This window comes from Macrobrachium rosenbergii, chromosome 55, assembly GCF_040412425.1.
Source record: "Macrobrachium rosenbergii isolate ZJJX-2024 chromosome 55, ASM4041242v1, whole genome shotgun sequence".
Taxonomy (NCBI): Eukaryota; Metazoa; Arthropoda; class Malacostraca; order Decapoda; family Palaemonidae; genus Macrobrachium; species Macrobrachium rosenbergii.
In genome coordinates this window covers 61,058,543-61,081,984 of record NC_089795.1, presented here as the reverse complement: position 1 = coordinate 61,081,984, position 23,442 = coordinate 61,058,543, and the positions used below count along the sequence as shown (strand labels likewise).

Sequence of the window (23,442 nt, the reverse complement as noted above, 5' to 3'; positions counted from 1 at the left end):
CATGGAAGTACAATATGTATTCTATTTCATGACAGGACGTAATGACAGGTCTGATATAATCACTATTCTACAATTAACATAACATTTCCTCTGTAAAATCCTTAAGTTTTTCATGTAATGAAAAGTTATAAAATGCGCCTCACTTTGCTCCTCACCAGATTATCCCTCACCCGAACTACAACAGCCCACCGCTGGACAACGACTTGGCTCTCCTCAGGCTGGAAGAACCAGTCGATTTCTCCTTATACCACAACGCCATCGCCCCCGTATGCTTGCCTCCTCCCGACCGCTCTTTCGAAGAAGAAATTGCCATAGTCTCAGGATGGGGTCTCGTCAAATTTGGTAGGTAACATTTGCAGGTGAAGATAATTGAAATACTTGTGAACAGGAATGTAAGTTCATCTGATATGCTTTTCTATTTTTCAGCGAGTCAGATAATAGTCTCAAATGTTTGTTCAAGTATTCCGCTTAAATCTGAAATATTTTGATGCTGCATTATCTTTTCTTTGGCTCCTTTTAAAGAATATGCATATGTTTTCCTCTGGTATGAATGGCCGGATTATATACGCCCGTCCGTCTTTCTTCGCCCATAATTTTCATTCTTCTATCGACGAAATGTTTATTAACGATAACCACAAGAACGCTTGTATATATATCATGGTTAATCTTTCTGGAAAACTGCTTCTTAAATAAGTAATTTGCTGCGGTGTTCATTTCTTCTAGATACAGTTTTTGAGTCAAAACCTTTTCATGTGACAACAGCAAAAGTTTACATGATATCATTGTAAGGGTATTGAATTTTTTGTATGTAGCATTCTCATATAGTTTATGGCCAGTGATCATGATTTTTCAGCAAATTAACCGACAACTCCATCACTGCAGAGTAATAGTCGCAGTGTCTTTATTTCCCTGACTCGTTACGTAATTCATGTTGAATCTTCCCTTTACACATCATTGCTTTTGCAGGAGGGATGCAGTCTTCGGTGCTGAGGGCGGTAGAGATTCCAATCATGAGTAGAAAATCATGCATAAACAGTTACGGGTCTTTCTTCACGGAGAATATGATTTGCGGTGGATATCCACAAGGCAGAAAAGATGCTTGCCAGGTAAGTAGAAAAGATACGGTGGATATGAAAGAAACCAAGTTAAAATACAGATATGGTTTTGCTGTTAGTGATGCAGTCATTTCCACCTGAATATTTTACCAGGGGCATAATGTGGTATTTCTTTTTGTTCTTCTTATAGGTAGTTTATTTCTTACAATCCAGTTTTGATTGACTGCCAACCTAGCAAGATGGATTCTTTTGATCTAATGATTATTTGAATGTTGCAGCATTATTTTAAATGATGCAAAAGTAGTAAGAAACTATGGGGAGTGGGGAATGTCCAGCAAAGAGCATATTACTTTACTGATATTTCATTATCAAGACTTTATTTCTTGTTGATTTGATTCGCTGGAATATTTAATTTTCGATCATATCTACATCACTGACGGCTTAGATCATAAATACATAGTCTTTGCTGTGCCGCCATACTTTCTGATTATGCAATTCCATAGCTGAAGCGGTAGTAGTGAGTATTCATGGTCTATTTAAAAAATGGCAGACCGTTAATTCCATCATATGACGGACGCCTTTGAGTTAACTAAATTACTGCAAGCAGCACTTCAGCTATTGAAATGAGACGCAATTTAAGATAGCGATAGTCACAGTTTATCTGTGAATTGCTCTCCTAAGATATAAACGGTGACTGTCACTTCGGGATAAGGACCTTGATATATGAGGCTATTAGTCGAGAAACATGCCAAACGCCATCCTGGGTCAAATTATTTTTTAATTTAATTTATTATATTTTAAAAATGGCACTTGGCATGTTTCTCGACTGAAAAGCTCATATGTAAAAGTTATTTATGTGTAAGTTACATATTTGCTCTTGTTTTTGAAAATCTTCTTCACTCTTTTCAGCGGAGGTACAATTGATCATTAAATTTCGTGGTTTTTCTGCATCATTTTTGGGAACATCAAAACTCGTATTATAGCCTACAGAACCTATAGATTCGAAACATCTCATATAGATCATCTTCTTCCCCTCCTTAGAGATATTCAGTTCAGGATCCTCTTTCATATTCATCTGCCTTTACATACTCCCCCACCCCTCTTGGTTTCCTTTCCCTCATTTCCTGACAACCCTGTCATTCCCTTCCTGCTTATGATTCTTACACTATTTGAGTCTGCTCTCGTAAAGGTGCAGAGACTCCGCCTTTTTTTTTGTATCAAAGTCATCTTGCAGATGAACTTTTGCCTGTTTAAGTCACTGCTTCCTCCTCCTTGTCAATCTTATCTAGTTTCCCGCGTTCATTGACAAAACTGGCAGTCTACTTTGATACCTGTCTCTATCAAATATTAATACATTTAACCTGAGAATCCTGTATACACGCAACAGCCAGTGTTGTTAAAGTCTTATAATTTGCATCATGCACTCTGGGAATACGATAATTCCAAATAAATCATGGATATTTATGTTCCTTTTTTCTAGCTCTGGGAATACGATGTAGACAGACATCTTCCTAGTATGAAATAAGTTATCTCTCTTATAAGTCATCGAATGGCAAAGTTTTACAATCTTATGTTCACTTGATCACAGTTTTTCATCATAGAGAGATTCAAAATTCAAAGTTATCTAGCTACTTTTAGCATATTCCAATCATTATTTTTTAGGTTTCGGAACTTTTCTAGAAACTTTAGTTGTCAATTCTCGCTTACTACAGCTTTTCTCCTTGTAGTAAACCGAGAAAATATTCAAACTCTTTTCTTGCCTAACACGGTGATCCATTCACACGACGAGCCCACTCTTTTAATGTCTTTAAATAGCGTTCTATGTGAGACGCATTAACCTGATACTTAATTCTCTTAGATGGACTACCCAGGCACCCAGAGTGATATATGTGTGCTGATTACTTGCAGCAGCGCCGAGTAGAAAATGTCAAGTAAGACATAGTCAGTGATTGTCAAGAATTACTGTACGTTGCTTTGATCCAGCTATGATTATGCCACACTTTCAGAGTGGTGATGAACCTGTACGAAGAGAAAATTCGAAAGAGTGCAACGACACTTTTTCTCACAAAGATTCCGAGAAAGAGTAACAGCGTTACGCTGTAGACTAGTATGAAGGTATAAGGGTAGTAAAATAACGTAATTTTCGTTTTAATAATGTTTCTAGAACACACTGATTTGCCATGTTAATGTTATCTGCAGGGTGACTCCGGAGGACCTCTTGTTGTCAACAACGGAACTGGAAATTACGTTCTTGCTGGAATTGTCTCGTGGGGATACAAATGTGCATACCCAGGCTACCCAGGCGTTTACGCTAAAGTGAACAGTAAGTTTGTACTTATGAGGAAAGTTTCTTCTCATATGTCACGACAAATTTCACCTCTTAATCTCTATTATGACAATAGTCGTTCTTCTTTTTCTAACCATTTTCAGTGACGTACTTTTTCTCGTGGCAGTTAATTTATCATTGAATAAAATTATGCCATTTACGATCCGGAACTCAATCCCTTTTTAAAGGGATTGCTACCTCCTTTCCAAGTAACAATATACATTATCTAATGGACAACGGGATGCTTATTTATGGCCGTTAACATATGTCCAGAACGGAGAAATTTTACCTCTGTATTATGTTTGGATTATGCAAATACAGTGCAACAATTAAAAAAAAAGAATATCGCAAATAATATGGTACTACAAAGAGCTGATTTTTCCAAACTCCACCAACATTAATCGAGCAAGGCCGCAATGACGTATATCGTAAGAAACATACTTCAGCTGAAGGTCAGTCTCTGGAACAACATGAATGGTAGAATTTAAAATACTGTGTTTAACCGGAAAGAATTACAAACTTCATCAAAAAAAATACAAGCATGGCAAATCTGATTTAGTGACTATTTGCAGTTATCCATTCTTTTTAGTAGTTGTCTATCTCTCACGTTGTTCTGATGGAATATATATATGACAGAGAGAGAGTAATATATATATATATATATATATATATATATATATATATAATATATATATATATATATATATATATATATATATATATATATATATGCAGTGAATGAATAATAAGAAGTTGAATGAATAATAACTGAATATTTTTTCTGTCTCCTATGCAGTCTTAATCAGAACGTAAAATAAAGAAGCAACTAGATAACTGCATATAGCCACTAACCAGATTTGTCATGCTTGTTATGTTTATTAACTTTATCATTCTTTCGAGTTAAATACGGTATCTTTTTTATTCTATTATTCATCTTATCCTAGAGACTGAATTCTAATTGAAATTCTAATTAGTATATATATATATATATATATATATATATATATATATATATATATATATATATATATATGTGTGTGTGTGTGTTTCCCCTTAGACAGGCTGGAAACCTTCCTGTTTTTAGTGAGGTTGCTGAACTTACGTCCTTCTCCCTCTTACACGCCACAGATACTTATTATTTGCTTGAACCAACAGAGTACAGAATTTTTCAGAATCTCCCCAGCGTTGATCCACTTCCTCCTTACCCCCACCACCTCAGTATGACTTGTCTTTAGCGCGCTTATATATACACATACAGCATAGGCATATATATATATATATATATATATATATATATATATATATATATATATATATATATATATATATATATGTGTGTGTATATGTATATATATATATATATACATAAATAAATATACAGTATATATATATATATATATATGTATATATATATTATATATATATATATATATATATATATATATATATATATATATATATATATATATATATATATATACAGTATATATGTGTGTATATATATATATGTACATGTATAAAAATATTCTACATAAGTTGAAGTGATGATATTGCAAACACATAGACTAATGTTGCAACAGCTTTCCAGATGGACTTTTCTTTTTCTTTCCAGATTACCTTCCCTGGATCCACAGCTACATAGCAGGAACGGACACGTGCCAGAATAATTAGCTGTCAGTCCAAAAGGCATGGGAGGTTCAAAGTCGAGTATGAAAGGTTTTTCATTCAAGCTGAATATGTTATTCCTTTTGAGTTTGACAACGAAACAGGGAACAGAGTTGACAAGAGAGAGTTGACGAGAGCATTCATAAAAGTATTTTCCTTATCTCAGACCTCTGATTTCATGTCATTAGTCTTTGCTCTGATCTTTGCTCTCTCCTTTCTTGAGTTCAGGTATTTGCGGTAGAAGGATTCCTTTTTTTTTTTTTTTTTGCTTTTCAAAATGAATAAAAATGTTACACTATATTACGTGGTTGATTACCATTGTTCAGTTCTTACAGAAACAAATAATTTCATTTAGGATATAATTTTATGATTTAGAGGATTGAATAAAGATTTCTTTCGTGAGTAGAGCTCGAATGTATCTGAAATATCGAACACTTTTTCGTTTAGTACAGTATATTTTTATTTTCTTCCTACAAATTATACCTAGAAGTATGTGGATTTATTTTTTCTAAGAAAGTAAATCACAGGAAGCGCTTCGTTAGATAATTCGTTCTCTTTGTGTCCGTTCTTTGAAATCGTTGTCTGCCTCTCATCGGGCATATGATTATCCCCCGTAGAATTAAGGTAGCTCAACAACAGAGAGTTCTTAACACTTTTATCTTTTGGAAAAGGCAAAACAAAAATTAAAATACTTTCAAGGCCCCCACGAGCCAAAGTCGGTACAAAACCCCAATGGCTGTATGAACTCTACCTCAAATGTGTTTTGGAGAACCATATAGAATACTTCAGTACGCAACAGAAACGGGTTTTAGCTTATACTGTAGGTGTAAAATGCCTGTTCAAAAAAGAATGGCTGTAATGAATACAGATTAACAGGCTTATAAAGCCACTCTTTAGGTTCAGGTGCCGGTCCTGCACGATACCCTTACTATGACTAGTTGGCCATGTCAAGGATGGCGTTTGTAGGCGTGGAGCGTCCTAAATGTCTCTTCGTTTCATAAGTATTATCTAAAGAAGCACGGAAACGAACAAAGATGAAATGATATGCGCCACCAACTAAAAAATAATTGATATTCTTAAGCTTAGCTAAGATTTACCCATAGGATTTAGGCTCGACATGCTCGCAAGATGTCTCTTTTCTTCAACGAATGACGTATTGAAGCACGCGATGATCTTATAAGAGCTTTTGAGTGCGTACAGCACTTGGAAAGTGTTTTTCGAAAACCAATGAAAATAATAAAGAGAAAAAAAAAAGAAAAGCTAAGAAAGTGCATGCTTCCGCAAACTTTAAACCCCTATGGGCACATTTATAACGATCGGAAACAGAATAAGAGACGTAACCTCCAGAGAGATTTTGATTGCTAAAGGTAAATTCGTTTGCCGAAATCTACGATGATGGTGTGTAGGGTTACGATTTCATAATCCTGGAATACCCAGTCAAAGCCTAGCAATCTTCACTCAAGAGATCAAGTCTCCCCAAAAGCTAATCTTCTACCTCGCCTCAAACTGTAATCACTCGTTGCCACACGAGGTCCACCTTGGGTAAAACCATCTAGAGAGCATTGTAGCAATGTCAGTACTGCCTTTTTGCACCTTCATACTGAAAGATTATCTCGAAGTGAAGATCATGACTGAGATTTCGGCTATAAAAAATGCAGAAAATAAACTTGATGATCAATTAAGTGTTGTTAGTTAGATAGTAACGTGTCAGTATCTCCAAACTTTGCTATGCTGTGAATTTCTTATCACTCGAAATATCTTGCAAATTTATTCCTTTACATAATTACAAATTTTGCCATGAAGACTCTCCCTGCACACGGATACATGCGTGATAACAAAAAAAAAAAAAAAAATCTAAGACTGGACTTTCCAGAGTTCCATCTGCCATTTCTGAGTTCCAGTAGACCTCAGTATTCAATAATGCAATAATCCATTGCCTTTTTTGAACAGCCTTGTATGCGTCACCAGCAGGAAACTCCCAGCGTTAACATATGTTATTCCTCGTAAATAATGTCAAGCTGGGAATATGACTTCGATTTAGAACCATATTTTGATATACATCATCTAAACTGACATTTGCAGACCATTATTGCAGGGTCTTGGTCCAGTCACCCTTACCCCAGAATCAAATAAAACTTCAGTGTTTGAGACTCGAAAGAGTAAACATCCTGTATTCATAAATTTTCTAAGGCCCTTTGCTAGACCTTGTTCTCTGAGAACGCTTTCTAGATTCTTTGTGGTCCTTTGAATTTTGCGTTGCTATTAAAACAGCTGGAGCAGTTTTAAATTTAAAAAATACAGCAAACAAAAAACTAGTACACTTCCTTCACAAATGGGAAGTTGTAATTTTGCATATAAAACAACCACAACATCAAATATTAACCGTGTAAATAACAATAAAAATGCATCGTTACACCTATTGCCGGAGTAGAATTATCATTAAAGAAAATGAACTGTATGTAGATGTAAACATTATCTAGCGAAAGGAACTTTTGCCTTTTCTCTTGGGAGTATATCACAACACCTCCCTCCAAAATTGTCACAAGTATTGTAACAGACCATTTGACTGCTAAAAATTTATGTCAGATCAATGTAGTATAGTGTCAGTGTTGGCTACATAGGAGCAAGCCAGTTCTATTTCTACACGATATAATTGATCTTATACCACCTCCGTTCTTACAACAAAAAGCTCAGCGTATTTAGGCCTAATATCACACTCCTTTAAAACCGACTTCAAATTTTACAACGGAATATTTCTGCTGAATTTTCACCCTCTCGTTAGGCATTTCGTGTGCCTTTATCCAGCTAAAAAAAAAAAAAAAAAAGAGAGATGAAGCCCAAAAGACCAAATAATTTTGTTGATATCGCAAATCACGTAAACTTACTGGCAGATATACATGACTGGTTATTCGAAAAGTTCCTACTTCATAGCTGGATTATATGACTTAGTTCACAACCCACCCATCCGCCACCCCTCTCTCTCTCTCTCTCTCTCTCTCTCTCTCTCTCTCTCTCTCTCTCTCTCTCTCTCTTATTCGCTTGTTGCAAATAAATATTATAAATACTACCGTTTGTCGAACTATGAAATGCGCAGTTGCTTTGATATTATGAAAACAGACAGGGAAAACGACTGTCTTGCCATGTCTCAAGTTTTTTTCAGATAAGACTTGAAATACAAAGGAAAATGAAGATTTTTTTGTGCAAACGGGATATATCTTGAAATATCTTCGATCCTCTAGTACCAAAGCACCAATGATTTGAAATAAAAACTGGATAGCAAAACATAGAAGTAAGTGCACTCTAATTTTAGACCAGCAGACAGGGGCGTTCCTAGACACTTCGGGGCCCGGGGGGCACAGTCCCATTTGGGGCCCCTTTTATGGGGTGGGAGGCGAGCGAAGCAAGCCAAAGCAGCTGGAGGGTTTTTGGGGGGCGCTTTAACCCCTCCAGGAAAATTTTTAGAATATGAGCAATTGTAGGATTTTAAAGGCACTTGTAAATGTAAATTTCAGAAATTTTATTTCTTAAAACTAGGTGTTAATTGAATAACTGAAGATCCACTTAATCCAGTTAAACATAATGATAAATGGTAAAAATGAGGATAACAGTAATGTACTCTGATGGCAATACGATGTGGAGGGAGTTAAATGAATCAATATTACTGGAAGGGACTCCAATCTGTGAAGGGAGGTAGATCAGAGTGAAGGGAGTTAGAACAGAGTGAATGGAGGTAGAACAAAGTTTGGGGCTGTAGAACAGAGTGAAAAGAAGTTAAAACAGTGAAGGGAAGGTAGAACAGAGTGAGGGGAAGGTATAGAGAATGAAGGGAATGTAGAACAGTGAAAGGGAGGTAGGGCAGAATGAAGGGAGGTAGAACAGAGTGAAGGGAGGTAGAACAGAGTCAAGGGAGGTAAATAGAATGAAGGGAAGAACATAGTGAAAGGGTTCAAAGGGAGGTAGAACAGAGTGATGGGAGGAAGAACAGAGTGATGAGAGGAAGAACAAAGTGAAGGGAGGTAGAACAGAGTAAATTGAGGTAGAAGTTAGAACAGAGGGAAATGAGGTAGAATAGAGTGAATTGAAGGTAGAACAGGGCTGGCCCAAGCACCCTTCAATGGGGCCACCGGCCCCCTGGGTTAAGCAGAAGGCCAGATTCATTGAATCATTTGAATGTGTATTATCTGGGCCAATGGGGCCATTATGGGGGCCCCCAGAGGATAATTAGGACCCCTATAAGCAGTAATCAAATGCCTCAGATCGGCCCTGCCCTTGCCCCAATCAACGTTACCCACCCTCCTCCGATCCGTATGAGATGGTCTATAATGGGCTCTATAATTGGGAGGGGGCCCCTGGAGAGCCCTATTTCTTTACATAACATTTTTATTACATTTTTGTTCACAAAATTGGAAATTGCGGCCCTTTAGTGGGCCCCAAACTTTCGAGTCCAAATATAAATGGGGCCCTTGACCTTTTTGGGGCCGCTGGATTTAGCTTGTCCTGTCATAGCAGCAATGGTTAAATTTCGCATTTTGGGTCTCCCCTCACTTTGGGGCATGGGGAGCAATTTCAAACAGCTCCCCCGCCCCCTCAGGAACGCCACTGCCAGTAGAGTAACTGTTAAGCACCATTGTGTCTGCAGTACTAGCTTGGATGGCCTCGGAAGACTAACAGACGACTTCGACAGGTATAATGGACGTCGATTATCCAACTCATAAGGCTTACAACCTTATCCTGATACTTAAGGTCTAGTAACAGACTGGTAGGTTTTCTGGATAGCATATATATATATATATATATATATATATATATATATATATATATATATATATATATATATATATATATACATAAGGCATGTTTATATATAATCATATATATATATATATATATATATATATATATATATATATATATATATATATATATATACAATCTATATATATATATATATATATATATATATATATATATATATATATATATATATATATATATATATATATATATATATATATAGATAGAGAGAGAGAGAGAGATTTTCCGTCTTTCTTTCTTTAACCACCGAGCACACACTGCTTGGTTGTCTCTCTAACATACATATAGAGTCATTTATAAACTGCTCTATTTTTATACAAAAAAATTCTGAAGATAAGTCCAGTGACCAAGTTTTACAGACAGATGGAATCGGGGTTATGCCGGGATGAACTTTGCGAATATTGGGGTTGTTTTCATTGCACTTACCTTACCTCTAGAGAAATATTTCTAATGCGTGCTTACAATAATTTATATAAGCACGATACTTAATTTATAATCACGAAATAATAATAATAATAATAATAATAATAATAATAATAATAATAATAATAATAATAATAATAATAATAATAAACTCTGCTTTAAAAGGGCGCATGACAAAAGTGTAGTTCAGAACTCGCAGAGAGAGACACGGTATTCGAACATCGCAATCCTTCCGGGCTCCTGGTTCTTCACTCCAAAAACTCGTCTGTGGGTACATAATCCTTATGGGCTTGGCACAGAGTGAATAATGAAAAGGCTAAAGATTGCACAGACTTATCAGGACATTAGTTTATTGTCGTTATTATTGTCTGAGATTAATCTGGCTTCATGTCAGCATGGGCTCTTGCTCATGGAGCAACCCGTAAGTCACTCTAATGATATGAATGTGACGAAATGTTCTTGGATGTGTCATACTGATAAACGTGCGAATGGTAAATATTGGGTTTCACGTACTTTGATTAGGGTTGGTGTTACATCAGTTGAATTAGTTTTGCTTCACATTATGACCTTACATTAGGAGATGGTTTATTTTTTAGTTCTCTGTACTTAAATTTTCAGTTTTTAACAACAATGCTTCCGCATAGATCATGTATGAAGTGGGCTGTTTCAATTAATTTAAAAAAACGGAGAAAATCGAAGCCATGGCCTTATACAAACCCCAAGAAGAAGAAGATTTGAAGTCTCGGTGTGCTTCTGTTTACGAAAGTCGACTGCGCGCCAAGTTTTATTGACAAGTGTCACAGGTCTTCAGAGAAGCCGTTGTTGTGCTGTAGTTGTCTCTCCGAATAGGGATACTAAGATGAATGTAAGTCTTTCTGTTACTTGTCCTAATCTTGCTCTGTTCGTCGCGTCATATATAACTAATAGTGATGCTTCCTTGTAGTGAATTTGTTTTGGAGAGTCTCCTCGCAAAGTAGCCTACTGTAAACCCATCTTAGGCCTATTCTCAGGCTACAGTGATGCTTAGGCATACTTTCCTTTCTTCAATAGTCAAGCGTTAACAAAGCATAGATCCTGAATTAGGTCTGCTACTTACTGTAGTTGCAGTTGGTAAAGTTTTTACACGTAAACTGGTTCGGTAACTAACGGGTTACTTGCAGAATAGGCGGCATGTTTAGTACCAACCCCCGGTAAATATAAACCTAAACCAAAGACATAGCTTAAACAAAAACAAAAATTCAAGGCGGTAAATATTCCAGTCGGCGACCGGTGGGTGGCCAGGGGACGAGGCCACTGTAAGCTAGTAGGACTAGGCTAGGCCTAGTTTCAGTTTTACCATGGAAAATGTGAAATTGTTAGGCCTACCGGTGTTCCTAAGTAAGAGTTCCACGCAGGCTATCACCTTGGAAATTGATTTGGTATAACATTACTTCAGTTGTGCAGCCTGATGCTCCAAGGGGGAGCAAAGCCCCCCAGCCAGGTCAGGGTATGTCGGCCTAAGTTAGATTAGGTAGGTAAGATGTAGTTAGGTCAGAACCTGGCATTATAGGAAAGGTTATGTCTTATATGAGGTACCTGTCCTGGTTGATGACTGGTGGGAATCAGGCCGTGAAACTAAAGTAAAGTTTTACCATTGATTTTTCTTGTACTTTAAGTGTTTAAGAGGGGATTGGCTAAGGAAACCTGTTATAAAAGGAACTATACTAATCTAATGTACCCTAACCTGGCAGGCTGTGCTACTTAGTCCGGACCCCCTGGTGAAGGAAACTCCACTTTTTACCAAAAGCTCCTCTATAACACTGTGCATGCTCAGTAACATTTCAGAATGGCCAGCGTATGACTTCTGAGGTTAATTACAGTCAACCAACAAAAAATAACGGTAAATTCTTGTTACGCAACCAAAATACTATTGGAAAAGTCAGTTTTATATATGCTACTTACGAAGTAATTACAATGCTATTAGTTTTTATTAACAGGCAGCTAGAATTTTGAAATTCGCAGTGGTGCTACTTTTATTTTGGCTAGGCAAATGATCCCGCCCACTTTCGCGATAAGAGAGGAACCAGCTTAGCAAATGAGCTCGATATGTTTGTGCCTGCTGATGGCTGTGGTTACAGTGATTGGCAGCAGCGGTTTTTTGGAATTTCTCTTCTCTTTTGATCTTGGAATCATTGGTGAAGTATTCACTTTATGGTAGCCTTTTTCGGCACAATTAGATAGCGTCAGGTTTCCACAGGAAGACCAGCATTACCTGTTTTAATGATTTTGAGAATTTTTTGACTCTTGCCTTGTCAACAATGTCCGATTCAGGCTCTCAGAGTTTTAGGTACGGTATTGCAGTAAAGGCTGCAGTACATGACTGACTAAAGCCTGCTATGACCCTCATACTCTATGCACATCTCGCAGGGGTCAAATATGTTCTCCTGAATTGAATTGTGAGGAAGTGTTTCATGGGATGGTAAAATGTGGAAGACTGAGTAGTCATTTGACCAAATCAGACGGACAAAAAGAGGAAAGCAGTGGCTAGAGCCAGTAGCAAGAAGACTTTAGCTAATCAAATGTCTGCTAAATCTGCTATTGATAATCTAATTCCTTGTCTGTTGTTCCACCTGATCCCTCTTTTCAGTCTGTACCAATCACTCTGCACCCTGGCTCCCTTACTCCCAATCCCGACCCCATTACCAGCCTTGAATCTAGATTGTTCCGACACAATATACAAACTGTCAGTCCTCTACATTAGGAATCACTTTCAGCGCAAAGGCTGAAAGCGACGTTAAACTCGAGTGGTGGTTGCAGTGTTACTGCCAGGTAGGCTGGAATACCTGCCCCGGATGTAAACATTCCAGTTTGCTTTCGGCTGTCATGTGTTGCAGACGTGGTTTCGGATCTCTCCACCTGACTCGTTAAGCTCTTATTATCCTGGTGGGATCTTAATGTACTTTGTGTATATATTATGTGAGTTTGATATTTGTTAATACAAACCCACGATTTGTGATAACCTTGTCTATAAGCTGGTCATCCCTTGCGTCTGTGTTTCAGCAGTGACTCAGGCCAAGGGGCCAATGGCAAGTGGTAATGCTTCTCTTCCAGTTGCCCTTTATTTAAATACTGAAGGGATATCTCACTTGAAGGCGTCCCGACGTTCATTTAGTGTTGCTTCAGGATGGACCACAACACCTGGCTGGATGACATAGTTCCACGTCGGGATCGTTCCAACTCTGTTCCCGCTGATGTGGATCGATTGCTGTCATTGCTGGCCTTCATGTATGCTGTGGCAATGCCTCTGGCATATCTGCGGTCCATCTGCTCCTGCTGTTCCTTTGTTACGCTCCTGTTCTCGACGGCGTCTCTGGTGCGCTCTTCCTGTTCTCTTGCGCAGCCGCCTGATCGTTCCTGTCGTCGTGCTGGTGACTTTCATTTGATGTGGCGTTCATGGCCATTGCAGTAGCTCCTGCCTTCGAACCCTTCCGTGAGCTTCCTGCATCGGCTGTCCTGATCGTGCCTGCTGCTTCTCCTGGTGGTCATGCCCGGGGCTGCTTCCGTTGTTCCTGCCAGCTGCCCTGGAGGTTATGATGTCCGCCATCCTGTAGAAGATTTCGGCGTGAAGGTGGAGGAAGTCGCCTTGTGGAAGTGACGTTCCTGGCCGTTGCAGTAGCTCCTGCCTTCCGAACCACTGCTGTAGTTCCTGCATCGACTGTCCTGGTCATGCCTGCTGCCTCTCCTGGCGGTCATGCCTTGGGCCGCTTACGGTGTTCCTGCCAGCTGCCCCAGAGGTTACAATGTCGGCCATCCTGTAGAAGATTTCGGCGTGAAGGTGAAGGAAGTCGCCATGTGGAAAGTGATGTTCCTGGCAGTTGCAGTAGCTCCTGCCTTCCGAACCGCTGCCGTAGCTCCTGCATCAGCTGTCCTGATCATGCCTGTTGCTTCTCCTGGTGGTCGTATCCTGGGTCGCTTCCTTTGTGTTCCTGCCCGACTGCCCTGGAGGTAACCATGTTTCGTGTCCACCATCCTGTAGAAGATGTCGGAGTGGAGGTGGTGGAAGTAGCCGCCGTCTTGTTCATCTTACCTTCGATTTCGTCTTCTGCTGCCTCTTCCCTTCCTCTCCGGAGGTCCAAGGGGGTCCCGGGAATCAGACAGACCTCCGTCGGCTGAAGGAGAGGAAGGCTGCTTCTTCCCCTTGATGCCCTTGGATGTCTAGGGACTGCCTCCTCCTGAGGAGGCAGTGGGTTTCTCGTTGGCTCTTCCTGACCTTCTGGTTAGGAAACCGATTCGCATACCCCTGGGTTTTGTGTTTTGTGAGCCGCCGCTGCACAGACCTCGGTTTGCGATCCCGTTCCCAGTCCTAGAGGTTCCGCCTCTAAGACAGGGTCTGCTTCGGGTGCCTGTTTGCGAGCCATTCTGAGTGCTCGAGATTCTATGGAATATCAAATATCCTGATCTGGTCTGGAGAGTATTTTCTCGGCCCAGTTTGGGAGCAGTGCGAGAGAAAGGGCCGAGGCACCCAGGTGTCTCAGCTCTTCCTGCCAGCACCACAAGCGCTCCCCGAGTGCTTTCCAGTGCTCGGTTGGGTTCCCAGCCTGGTGTCTCGATCCTGCCGGTTCGAACACCAGAAGAAGCAGGAAGAGATTCCCTTTGAAAGTCCTATGGGAACCCTAAGGGACTGACTCTCTTCTGGGAGACAAGTTTCTCTCGTTGGCGCTTCCTGCCCTGGGGCGGGAACTGATTCGCATTCTTCTGTGGGGTCTGGCGTTTTGGTTGCCGTGAGAGCGTGGCCTCGAGAGGCCGCGCCCTCGTTGCCAGTCTTGGAAGGCTGCGGCTAAGGCTTGTTCTGTGCCTGGCTCTTCCGATCTCTTAGGAAACTGAAAGCAGCCGCTCCCGATTTTGGAAGTCTCGTGGGTAGCTTGAATTCTATGAATCAAGAGCACTCTCCTGACGAGAGGCACAGGACGAGAGAAAGTGCCAAGACACCTAGGTGTCTGGGTGCTGAGATGCCAGGTGTCTCGATACTGCCCGCCAGCTGCTTCAGTTGCTTGGCCGGGTTTCATACTTGTGTCTTGAACCTTTGGGTTTGAGCATGCAGGATAGCAGACACAGAATTCCCCTTTGAACCTTCTTCTTGAGGGGCCTCGGCCTTGAAGGAGTTTAGAGTTTGGGAAACTAGTAATAGTTCAAAGCAGACGAGTCCCGCCCTGTCCAGTTCCGATTGTGTTCGCGCGATTGGCTCGGCTTGGCCCCTGGTTATTTTTTCATGAGACTGGCTCGGCTCAGCTTGCTTTCGCCCGCCCAGAGGTTTTGGTTGCACTTGCAAGACTGGCTGGGCTCGGCTCAGCTCGCCCCGCCTGCCTCCCAGTCCACCGCATACCTCCCAGCTGGATCGCATTCGCGTGACTGGCTCGGCTCAGCCCCACTAGGTTTTTTCCAAATGGGTTCTCGGCTCTGTTCGAGTGAACTTTTTGCTCTTCCCAGGAAAGTGCTTTGCCACAGCACAAGCGCTCTTCTTCCCCCGTGTAGCAGTAATCTCCTTTGGTTGATTATTGCTCACGGTCCGCCTCTCCTGCTGGTCTTACTGGCAGGACAGGTAGGGGTACTCTTTCTCCTCACGTGTTCTCTTTTCCTCTCGGTTGTTCCGAGAGGCGTGAGACGGACAGAGAGAGCTCTTCGGTGTTCGGCTTCCTGGGGTGCTTTGGGTGTCGGTCCCCACTTGTCTCGTAGTGCGACCAGGTAGCCAAGGATGGTTTCATGGGATCTGTCAAGGTTCCCTCCAAGGGGAGAGGTACAGGAGTTTCACACTTCAGAAGCAGCGAGGGTGTTCCTCTTCAAGTTGCGATCACCCTCGTTTTTTTTTTTTTTCAGAGAACTTCGCGCCGATTCGTCAGCACGAGGATCCCTGGGACAGGACCGCGACTCCCCCAATGGATAATCTTCGTCACTCCGAACCCTTGCAGTTCCCGACGGGCCGAGAGTGTCGGAGGCTGCCGTGGTCCTTGCTTCCGAGAGTGTTCTCGACCAGATAAACACTTTTCTTCGGAGAAGGAGTTCATTCAGGTCGAGACACCAAGCTTCTCCCCTGCCTTGACAGAATACGAATTCTTCTTGCCTCGGAGGGTCTGGCCAACTGCAGCTCTGTGGGCAATTCTGGTGCTAAGAAGAAGGACTTTGTCCCAATTTGGATCTCCAGTTTCGTAAGTCCCAAGTTGGCTCAACCCTTAGGAACGAATCTTACTTTGTTCTGCCATTCTCTTGCAGAGATTTGCAAGATAGCTTGGTAATCAAGGTTCGTACCGGGGCACTGCCTTGTCCTTTGGACAATGGCCAAGACCTTGGGGTCTAGTCATCTCGACTCGACTTTGAGTTCAAGCCAGCCCCCCTCAACTCCTAAGAAGTCCCAGACTTCAATAGAAGATTGCGGAACATAGCCTCTCCTACCCTTCTAGGAAAGTGCGCATAACTGTGTCTCTTTCCACCCTCTTTCCCATAAGAGAGGAGGGAAGAAGGAAGAGAGAAAGAAGTATCCACCGTGAAGAAGTTCTCCTATCGCAGATTCCTGGATGAAATGATACTTATCAAGTCTCTGGAGCTGGCAGCGACATTGCCAAGACCCAGGAATGGATTCCTTCAGGAGAAGTATCTATTTCCCTTAGGTCTCGGCAATTCTTTTCATCCCGCTTCCTCTCCTGTGTTCCCGATTCGGGAAATGCCAGCCCAGCTAGAGCTAATTGTCTGGGTATCCTGTCATCTTGCCAGTAAGTTTCTCATGGGCGGAGAATGGGAAGTCTGCTTCCATTCTCCATCCGTCTTCTTCATATGAGGAAGGAGTTGTGGGCTAATGCTTGATTGAAGGAACTCGAATATGCTTGCATATTCTACATCGTGTGTCTACTTATGGACCACAGATCGAGAATAGGTGCACACCTGTAAGACTGTCTTGAAGGTGTGTGACCGAGACACTAGTACCTTCTCACCATCCTGGGCCTGGCAGCCTCTGGCTCGAGAATTCAGAATGAGCTTTATGACACTGTCGTTCGTTGAACAACAAACCACATTGGTGGCATTTGTCGACAAACAAGAGGGGAATAATTTTTTCTTCCTGTTTCATCTGTCGACATTTGCAGGTATAAGTGTTCTATAGCGCACTCGACATCTCGTCTCAATTAGTTGGACGCATCCCCGGTGGGGATGTATTGTGTGTTTGGCCTCGAAGTTGTGAGTGATGGGGCCGGACATGCTGCTCACTCGAAAATGTAAGAGATTTCTGTTGCCTCCCTGCACAAGTCGGTATTTTCCTTGCTCTTCCAAGGTACAGACCCAGGCATGAAGGAGCTACGACTAATACATACTGTCTTTCTGGGAAACTTGATATCTAAGATTTTTCCCTCTGTATTTGTCTGTTTCGCTTAGTTCTGAAGCATTACCCTCGAGTTATAGACAAATGCTGGAAGATGCTGGAAGACTTCGGGCCGCAACCTGATAGCCAAGGCATCAAGAAGAGTTCTGCTTGACCCAACCTCCTGTAGCAGCTACACGAAGCAGTTCTCCGGCAAAGTGTCCCGGTGTGTTCAGGACTGGGAGACCTTCCAGCTTCCCTTGCAAGCAAAGGCTTTCTTGCCGAGCGGCAGCTGCTTCTAGCTTGATATCTCTTGAAGTCCCCTGCAACACTCCCCTGAGACTGGAGCCGTCTTCGCTGGTGGGTGTCATTATGAACTCCTTTCGGTCAGAGTCGCCTTCAAGTCTGGACTTCCTCGTCTTCTCTGCCGAGGGTTGCTTCTTTCCTTTCATTTGTGAAGAATGTAGGCCCTTGCGACTAGTCTTCTATCTGAAGTAGCCTTCTTCTTCTCCAGTCAAGATTTAGTGACCCGAATGAGAGGTTTCTTTTGGTATTGCTGTCCAGGAACTGTCAGCCCGGGTGGCATGTGACTCTCGTTTGGGTTCCTGTCCCTTCCAAATGCGTGTCCTTACGAGAGTCGTCGGTTGAGATGCCCTCGTGGGACCATCTCTCCTTTGCTCCTGCCTCTACGTAGAAGATGGAAGAACAGGTGAAGGGGATCAATCGCTCGTTCCTTCTCGGATGTCGTGCAGGTGGACTCCTGAAACCTTCGCATCTATTGTCGGGTTCAATGCCCTTTGTCCCTCTCCTTGGACTTTGTATCAATGATCCAGATCATCTGCTACTTTGTTCTTTAAGAGCTGTGGTACTTTCCAAAAAGGCTCAACACTCCTAACCTGGAATGTCACGACATTTTCGCTCGTACTCTCTCCCAAGGGAGGAAGTGTGCAGGACATCTTCCTCCTGGCTTTGTGAAACAATCGAAGGAGGTACTCGGCAGCTGACGACAGTGATGGTACCACCTTCCACCAAAAGCTCACGGCTGATGGCTTGGTCCATCCCCACATTCGAAGTTTCTGTCGGGCTGGAAGCAAGATGTGGTCTCAGAACTCACTCCTGTCTTCCTATATGGTCTTCTACCACAGGCCTGGAACCCTTTTTCCTTGGTCCTGTGGGAAGGCGCAACAAGTTGTGTTTCTTCACCCGCTCCTTCAAGAGGATCTAGTAGCATCTCGCCTGACATGCTGGTTCTGGAAATGAGAAGGATACCGAGAGTGGCCAGCCTCTCTTCCTCCTCCCTTCCCGTCCCATCCTTCTCCTCCTTCGGATGAGAATAGGACTCAACCCACACTGGCTGGACTTAGGCGCTGATGTGGTAAGACTGCACATCGAGCACCGTTCTTTTTTTCTCCCAGAATCATAGAAGCAATTCCGCTCTTTCCTCCAAGGGAGGAAGGAGAGTCTGGCAATAAGGCAAACCCTATCTCAGCTTTTCCCTTTGCATCTGACTCTAAGATTCTTCCAGCCTATATTTTGTATGAGTCATGTTTCACTCATGCGAAAGTCCAGTATCGACATTTGATCTTGCAGTTCCTACACTCTGATCATGCCAGGCTCAGGTACTCTCCTCGCTCTTTCGGCCAGGAGGAGTAGCCCAGTGTGCAGAATCCTGTCAGTTCAGGAGACTCACTCAGACTCCTCCCTCCAGCCAGTGAGTCTTCCTAATGTAAAGGACCGACGGTTTGTATATTGTGTCGGAACATATCACAATTTTTTAAAGTAAATTGTATTTTTCCTAACTACATATATAAACCAGAACATGCCAAGTGGACAATCTTCCGTGACTGGTGCAGGAGACACAACATCTCGTCTTCTAAGACATCTGTAGCAGAGATAGGTGATTTCTTGTTCCATTTAAAGTCTTCCAGGAATCTGTCTACTTCAGCCTTTAAAGGCTACTAGGCAATGTTGAGCTCTGTATTTAGACATAGGGGTTTAGATCTCTCTGCTAATAAAGCTCTTTCTGATCTCATCAAGTCATTCGACATGACCAAACAGAAAAAAGATAAGCTAGTAGCCTGGAATCTAGATGTGGTTCTTAAGTAGCTGTCACAACCACGTTTTGAACCCCTTCAATCTATCTCTCTGAGGGACCTACCTAGGAAGACTTTGTTCCTAGTAGTGTTAGCTACTGCCAAGCAGGTAAGTGAGCTACATGCTTTTGATGAAAAGATTGGATTCTCTCAGGGTAATGCAATTTGCTTATTTACCTTAGGATTCTTAGCTAAAAATGAGACCCCTTCCAATCCCTGGCCTCACTCATTCATTATTAAAAGTTTATTAGATATTCTAGGTCCAGAGGATGTAGAAAGAACTCTTTGCCCTGTAAGGGTGTTGAAATGCTATTTACTTAGAAAAGATCCGTGGGTCTTCAAGCAACCTTTGGTGCTCAGTAAAAATCCTTCTCACCCTCTTTCAATCTTATTCTTGAGGCGCACTCTCAAATTAGTGTATTTGTCTGTAGTGGCTGCTAAAGCGCATGGGAGGGCGGTAGCCCCATCCCTGCTTAGGCTTAATTTGACTCTACTACTCTATTATACAAACAACGTTTTGGAAATGCAAATCGGTGTTTGTATGTCATTATTTGCGTGAAATTGAAACTGTGAAAATTGCAGTGCCTTGGGTCCTATTTCAGTTGCTGGTATGGTGTTGGGAGAAGGAGCGTAGGAAGTCTTCCTTCATCCTTCCTATTTTCTCACATTGATTCATGGTGTTGAGTTGTAGGGGAACCAGGAAGTACTTTTTATATGGAGTGCTCATCAGTTTTTGTCTATTAATGGTTGGGTAATGGTATTTTTAACATTTGGCAGTAGGCAATTGTGTTTTTATTCTCTGGTTTTGTTTTTTGGTATGATGCCCAGGGCAGGGGCAACTTTGTTCATTCCTTGTGTGCAATCGGACACTCCTTCACAACAAAGAATCCTGCTAATGTAGTAGGCGACTCATGGCTACACCGCCACGCTGCTATGTGTTGAGATGAGCGCCATCCAAAGGCAGTACTTTCCTGTAGCAGCTCTCTCAACAGGTAAGGAACCAGCAAGCATTTTTACCAGTGCTAGCAATTCTTTTGTTTTTTTTTACATTACAATTTTAATGTATTAGGACAGATAATCCATGCACCCCACCTCCACAATGTGGATTCAGTTGCAATACTTGGTGGCAGATTATATAAAAATGACATTTTTATAATAAAATAAAGTTTTATATATACTTACCAAGTAATTACTTAATCAAAGCCCTCCCTCTTCCCCTCGCATGGTTAGGAAGGCATAAACATATTGAGCTTGTTTGCTGAGCTGGTTCCTCTCTTACCCCGAAAGTTGCCGGTTAATAGAAACTAATAGCTATGTAATTACTTGGTAAGTATATATAAAACTTTATTTGTTTCACACTAACCTGCAGAACTAAATTTGCACCTACCTTTCGTGCCAGCAACAAACTTAGCAACACTGAATCCTAAAAATTCAATACAAACAAAAGTACTGCATATATATTCATACACATATAACACATTCACATATATACACCTATAAATACACATGAGAAACTTAAGACCCAAAACAGTAGGCAGCAAGCCAGTTGGTCTCTATGAAATTAGACCACTGTCGCATGTTCCCAGTTGTTAAGGTAAAAATTACCCGTTTCCCCCCCCCCACGAGCTGGGGGAGCGACGGAGCTCCCTCCCACACCAAATCATTCCTTTCTTTGTTGCACACGACTCTTAACAGCTCTTGTTGTATTAGCTCTTAGACATTAGGCATTTTTCTGCAGTATTATGGAGGATTTATCCAGTTATAGCAGCTCGGCTTCATCAGCTTCAACGAACACAAGACACTGTACTTCTTGCCACAAATGGCTAAGTGTTAAACTTGTTCTTGACAGTCATGCTATCTGTTCTAATTGAAGGGGATATGAATTAGCAGAGAAGGATTTTGAAATAGAAAAATCTCCTTCACAGGGAGCAGTAGGTGGCTGGTTAGGACAGTATTGGAGAGTTTGGGAATCCTTAGGTGTAGAACAATAGGTCACCCAAGTCCTCAAGGAAGGGTATATGGTTCCCTTGGAGTCCATTCCTCCTCTGTCAAATACCCCTATCTGATTCGACAGTTATTCTCACACTTCAACCAAAGGCCGAGATAAATTCCTTAGTAACAAAGGGAGCAGTTGACAAGCTCCACTTCCATTGAAGAGGTACTACAGTCGGATGTTCATTGTCAGGAAGGCAACGGGATGTTGGAGACCTGTTATAGATCTCTCTCATCTCAACAAGCATGTGCTCAAAACTTCATTCAAGATGGAGGCCCCCATCGATCTCATGGATGCATTTCTTCAGGTCCCCATTCACTCTCAGTCTCGTCATCTTCTCAGGTTTTGTTGGGACGGGAGAGTATGGCGGCTTCGGGCGCTGTGCTTTGGCCTCTCCACAGCCCCCCAAGTATTTTCTTGGTTGATGGCTCCAGTTTCAGGCCTCCTTCACTCTCGAGGCATTCGAATACTCAGGTACTTGGACGATTGGCTAATTCTTGTGAGCAGCCTGAGAGAAGCTCTCTGCGAAGGAGATACAGTAGTTCTAAGTCTATATTCTCAGTTAGGTTTAACAATCAATCTCGACAAGTCGGACCTCATTCCAGAGCAGGAAGCTTTATATCTAGGAATAAGGATTCAGATTATAGATTTGAAGGCTTTTCTGACACAGAGACGAATAGATACAATTCAAACCTGCATAGACAAGTTTTTGGGTCAGAAATTCCCCTAGTATCTCTGTGGTTTCGTCGGTTGGGGTATTTGAATTCGTTGATAGCACTAGTTCCCTTGGAGAGACGTCAGGTTCGGGCACTTCAGCATATACTTCACAGAAAATGGCAAGGAGCGGACCAGTCAGTCAGAATTCCATGGGACTTAGATATATGGGAGAATCTTCAATGGTGGGGGATGGATTACAATCTCCTTCAAGGAGTCTCTCTCAAATCAAATTTCCCATATCTAATGTCGTCATGCTACACCTCAGATCAGGTCTTTTGTGGAAGGGAAATGAACAAAGGAGGATCAACAAAAGTCCATCAGTTGGAGAGAGCTGAAGGCAATCCAGCTAGGTCTTCACCACTTTTGCCAACAGTGCAGCTCTGGTGTGGTGGCTGTCTTCTCAGACAATTGCATGGCAATATCATACCTGAGGAAAGAAGGCAGCACCAAATTGCAGGCTCTAAATCAACTTGCTCAAGAGATCCTTTGTTGGACCAAAGTCTATTGAGTCACACTGCTTCCTGAGTTTGTGATGGGGAGCAAGAACGTAGTTGCAGATTCCCTCAGCAGATCAGACCAGATTATCAGCATAGAGTGGACAGTACCACAAGAGATAGTAGACTGCCTGGATCACCTTTGGCCAGCAACAGTAGATCTTTTCGTCACAGCTCTCAATTATCGCCTTCCAGTTTATTTCAGCCCACATCAAGATCCTATGGCGGCGGGAGTGGATGCTATGCTCCAGAGCTGGTCGCACCTGGAGGCATATGCTTACCCTCTAATTCCCATTATACAAGAAGTTTTGAACAAGATAGGAGTGTCATCTCAATGCAGGGTCACACTCATAGTTCCTTGGTGGCCCCAGAAGGAGTGGTGGATAGATCTCTGGGATGTGCCAGCAGAAGTATCTGTGAAACTGCCTGTCAGATGGGACCTATTAAGGCAGCCCCGTTGGCACAGATTTCACCTCAGCCCACAAGTACTTTGTTTTGTTGCTTGGAGACTATCCAGCGTTTCGCTCAAGCAAGGGG

General features: G+C 41.9%; 2 protein-coding genes across 3 annotated transcripts in view; both read left to right on the top strand.

Annotated features, from left to right (window-relative positions):
* LOC136835317 (transmembrane protease serine 9-like) overlaps positions 1-5,346 on the top strand; it is a 22,359-nt gene extending 17,013 nt beyond the window's left edge. For both annotated transcript variants that reach the window (XM_067098655.1, XM_067098656.1), the window contains 4 exons: positions 159-342; positions 967-1,106; positions 3,255-3,378; positions 4,994-5,346. In XM_067098655.1, the coding sequence (XP_066954756.1) occupies positions 159-342; positions 967-1,106; positions 3,255-3,378; positions 4,994-5,052 (507 nt within the window). In that variant the 3' untranslated portion in view covers positions 5,053-5,346. The remainder of the gene's footprint in view (positions 1-158; positions 343-966; positions 1,107-3,254; positions 3,379-4,993) is intronic.
* Positions 5,347-11,015: 5,669 nt separating this feature from the next.
* The window catches only part of Naa40 (N-alpha-acetyltransferase 40), a 56,673-nt gene continuing 44,246 nt past the window's right edge, over positions 11,016-23,442 (top strand). The window contains exon 1 of the mRNA XM_067098654.1: positions 11,016-11,149. Within this exon, the coding sequence (XP_066954755.1) occupies positions 11,144-11,149 (6 nt within the window). The 5' untranslated portion in view covers positions 11,016-11,143. The remainder of the gene's footprint in view (positions 11,150-23,442) is intronic.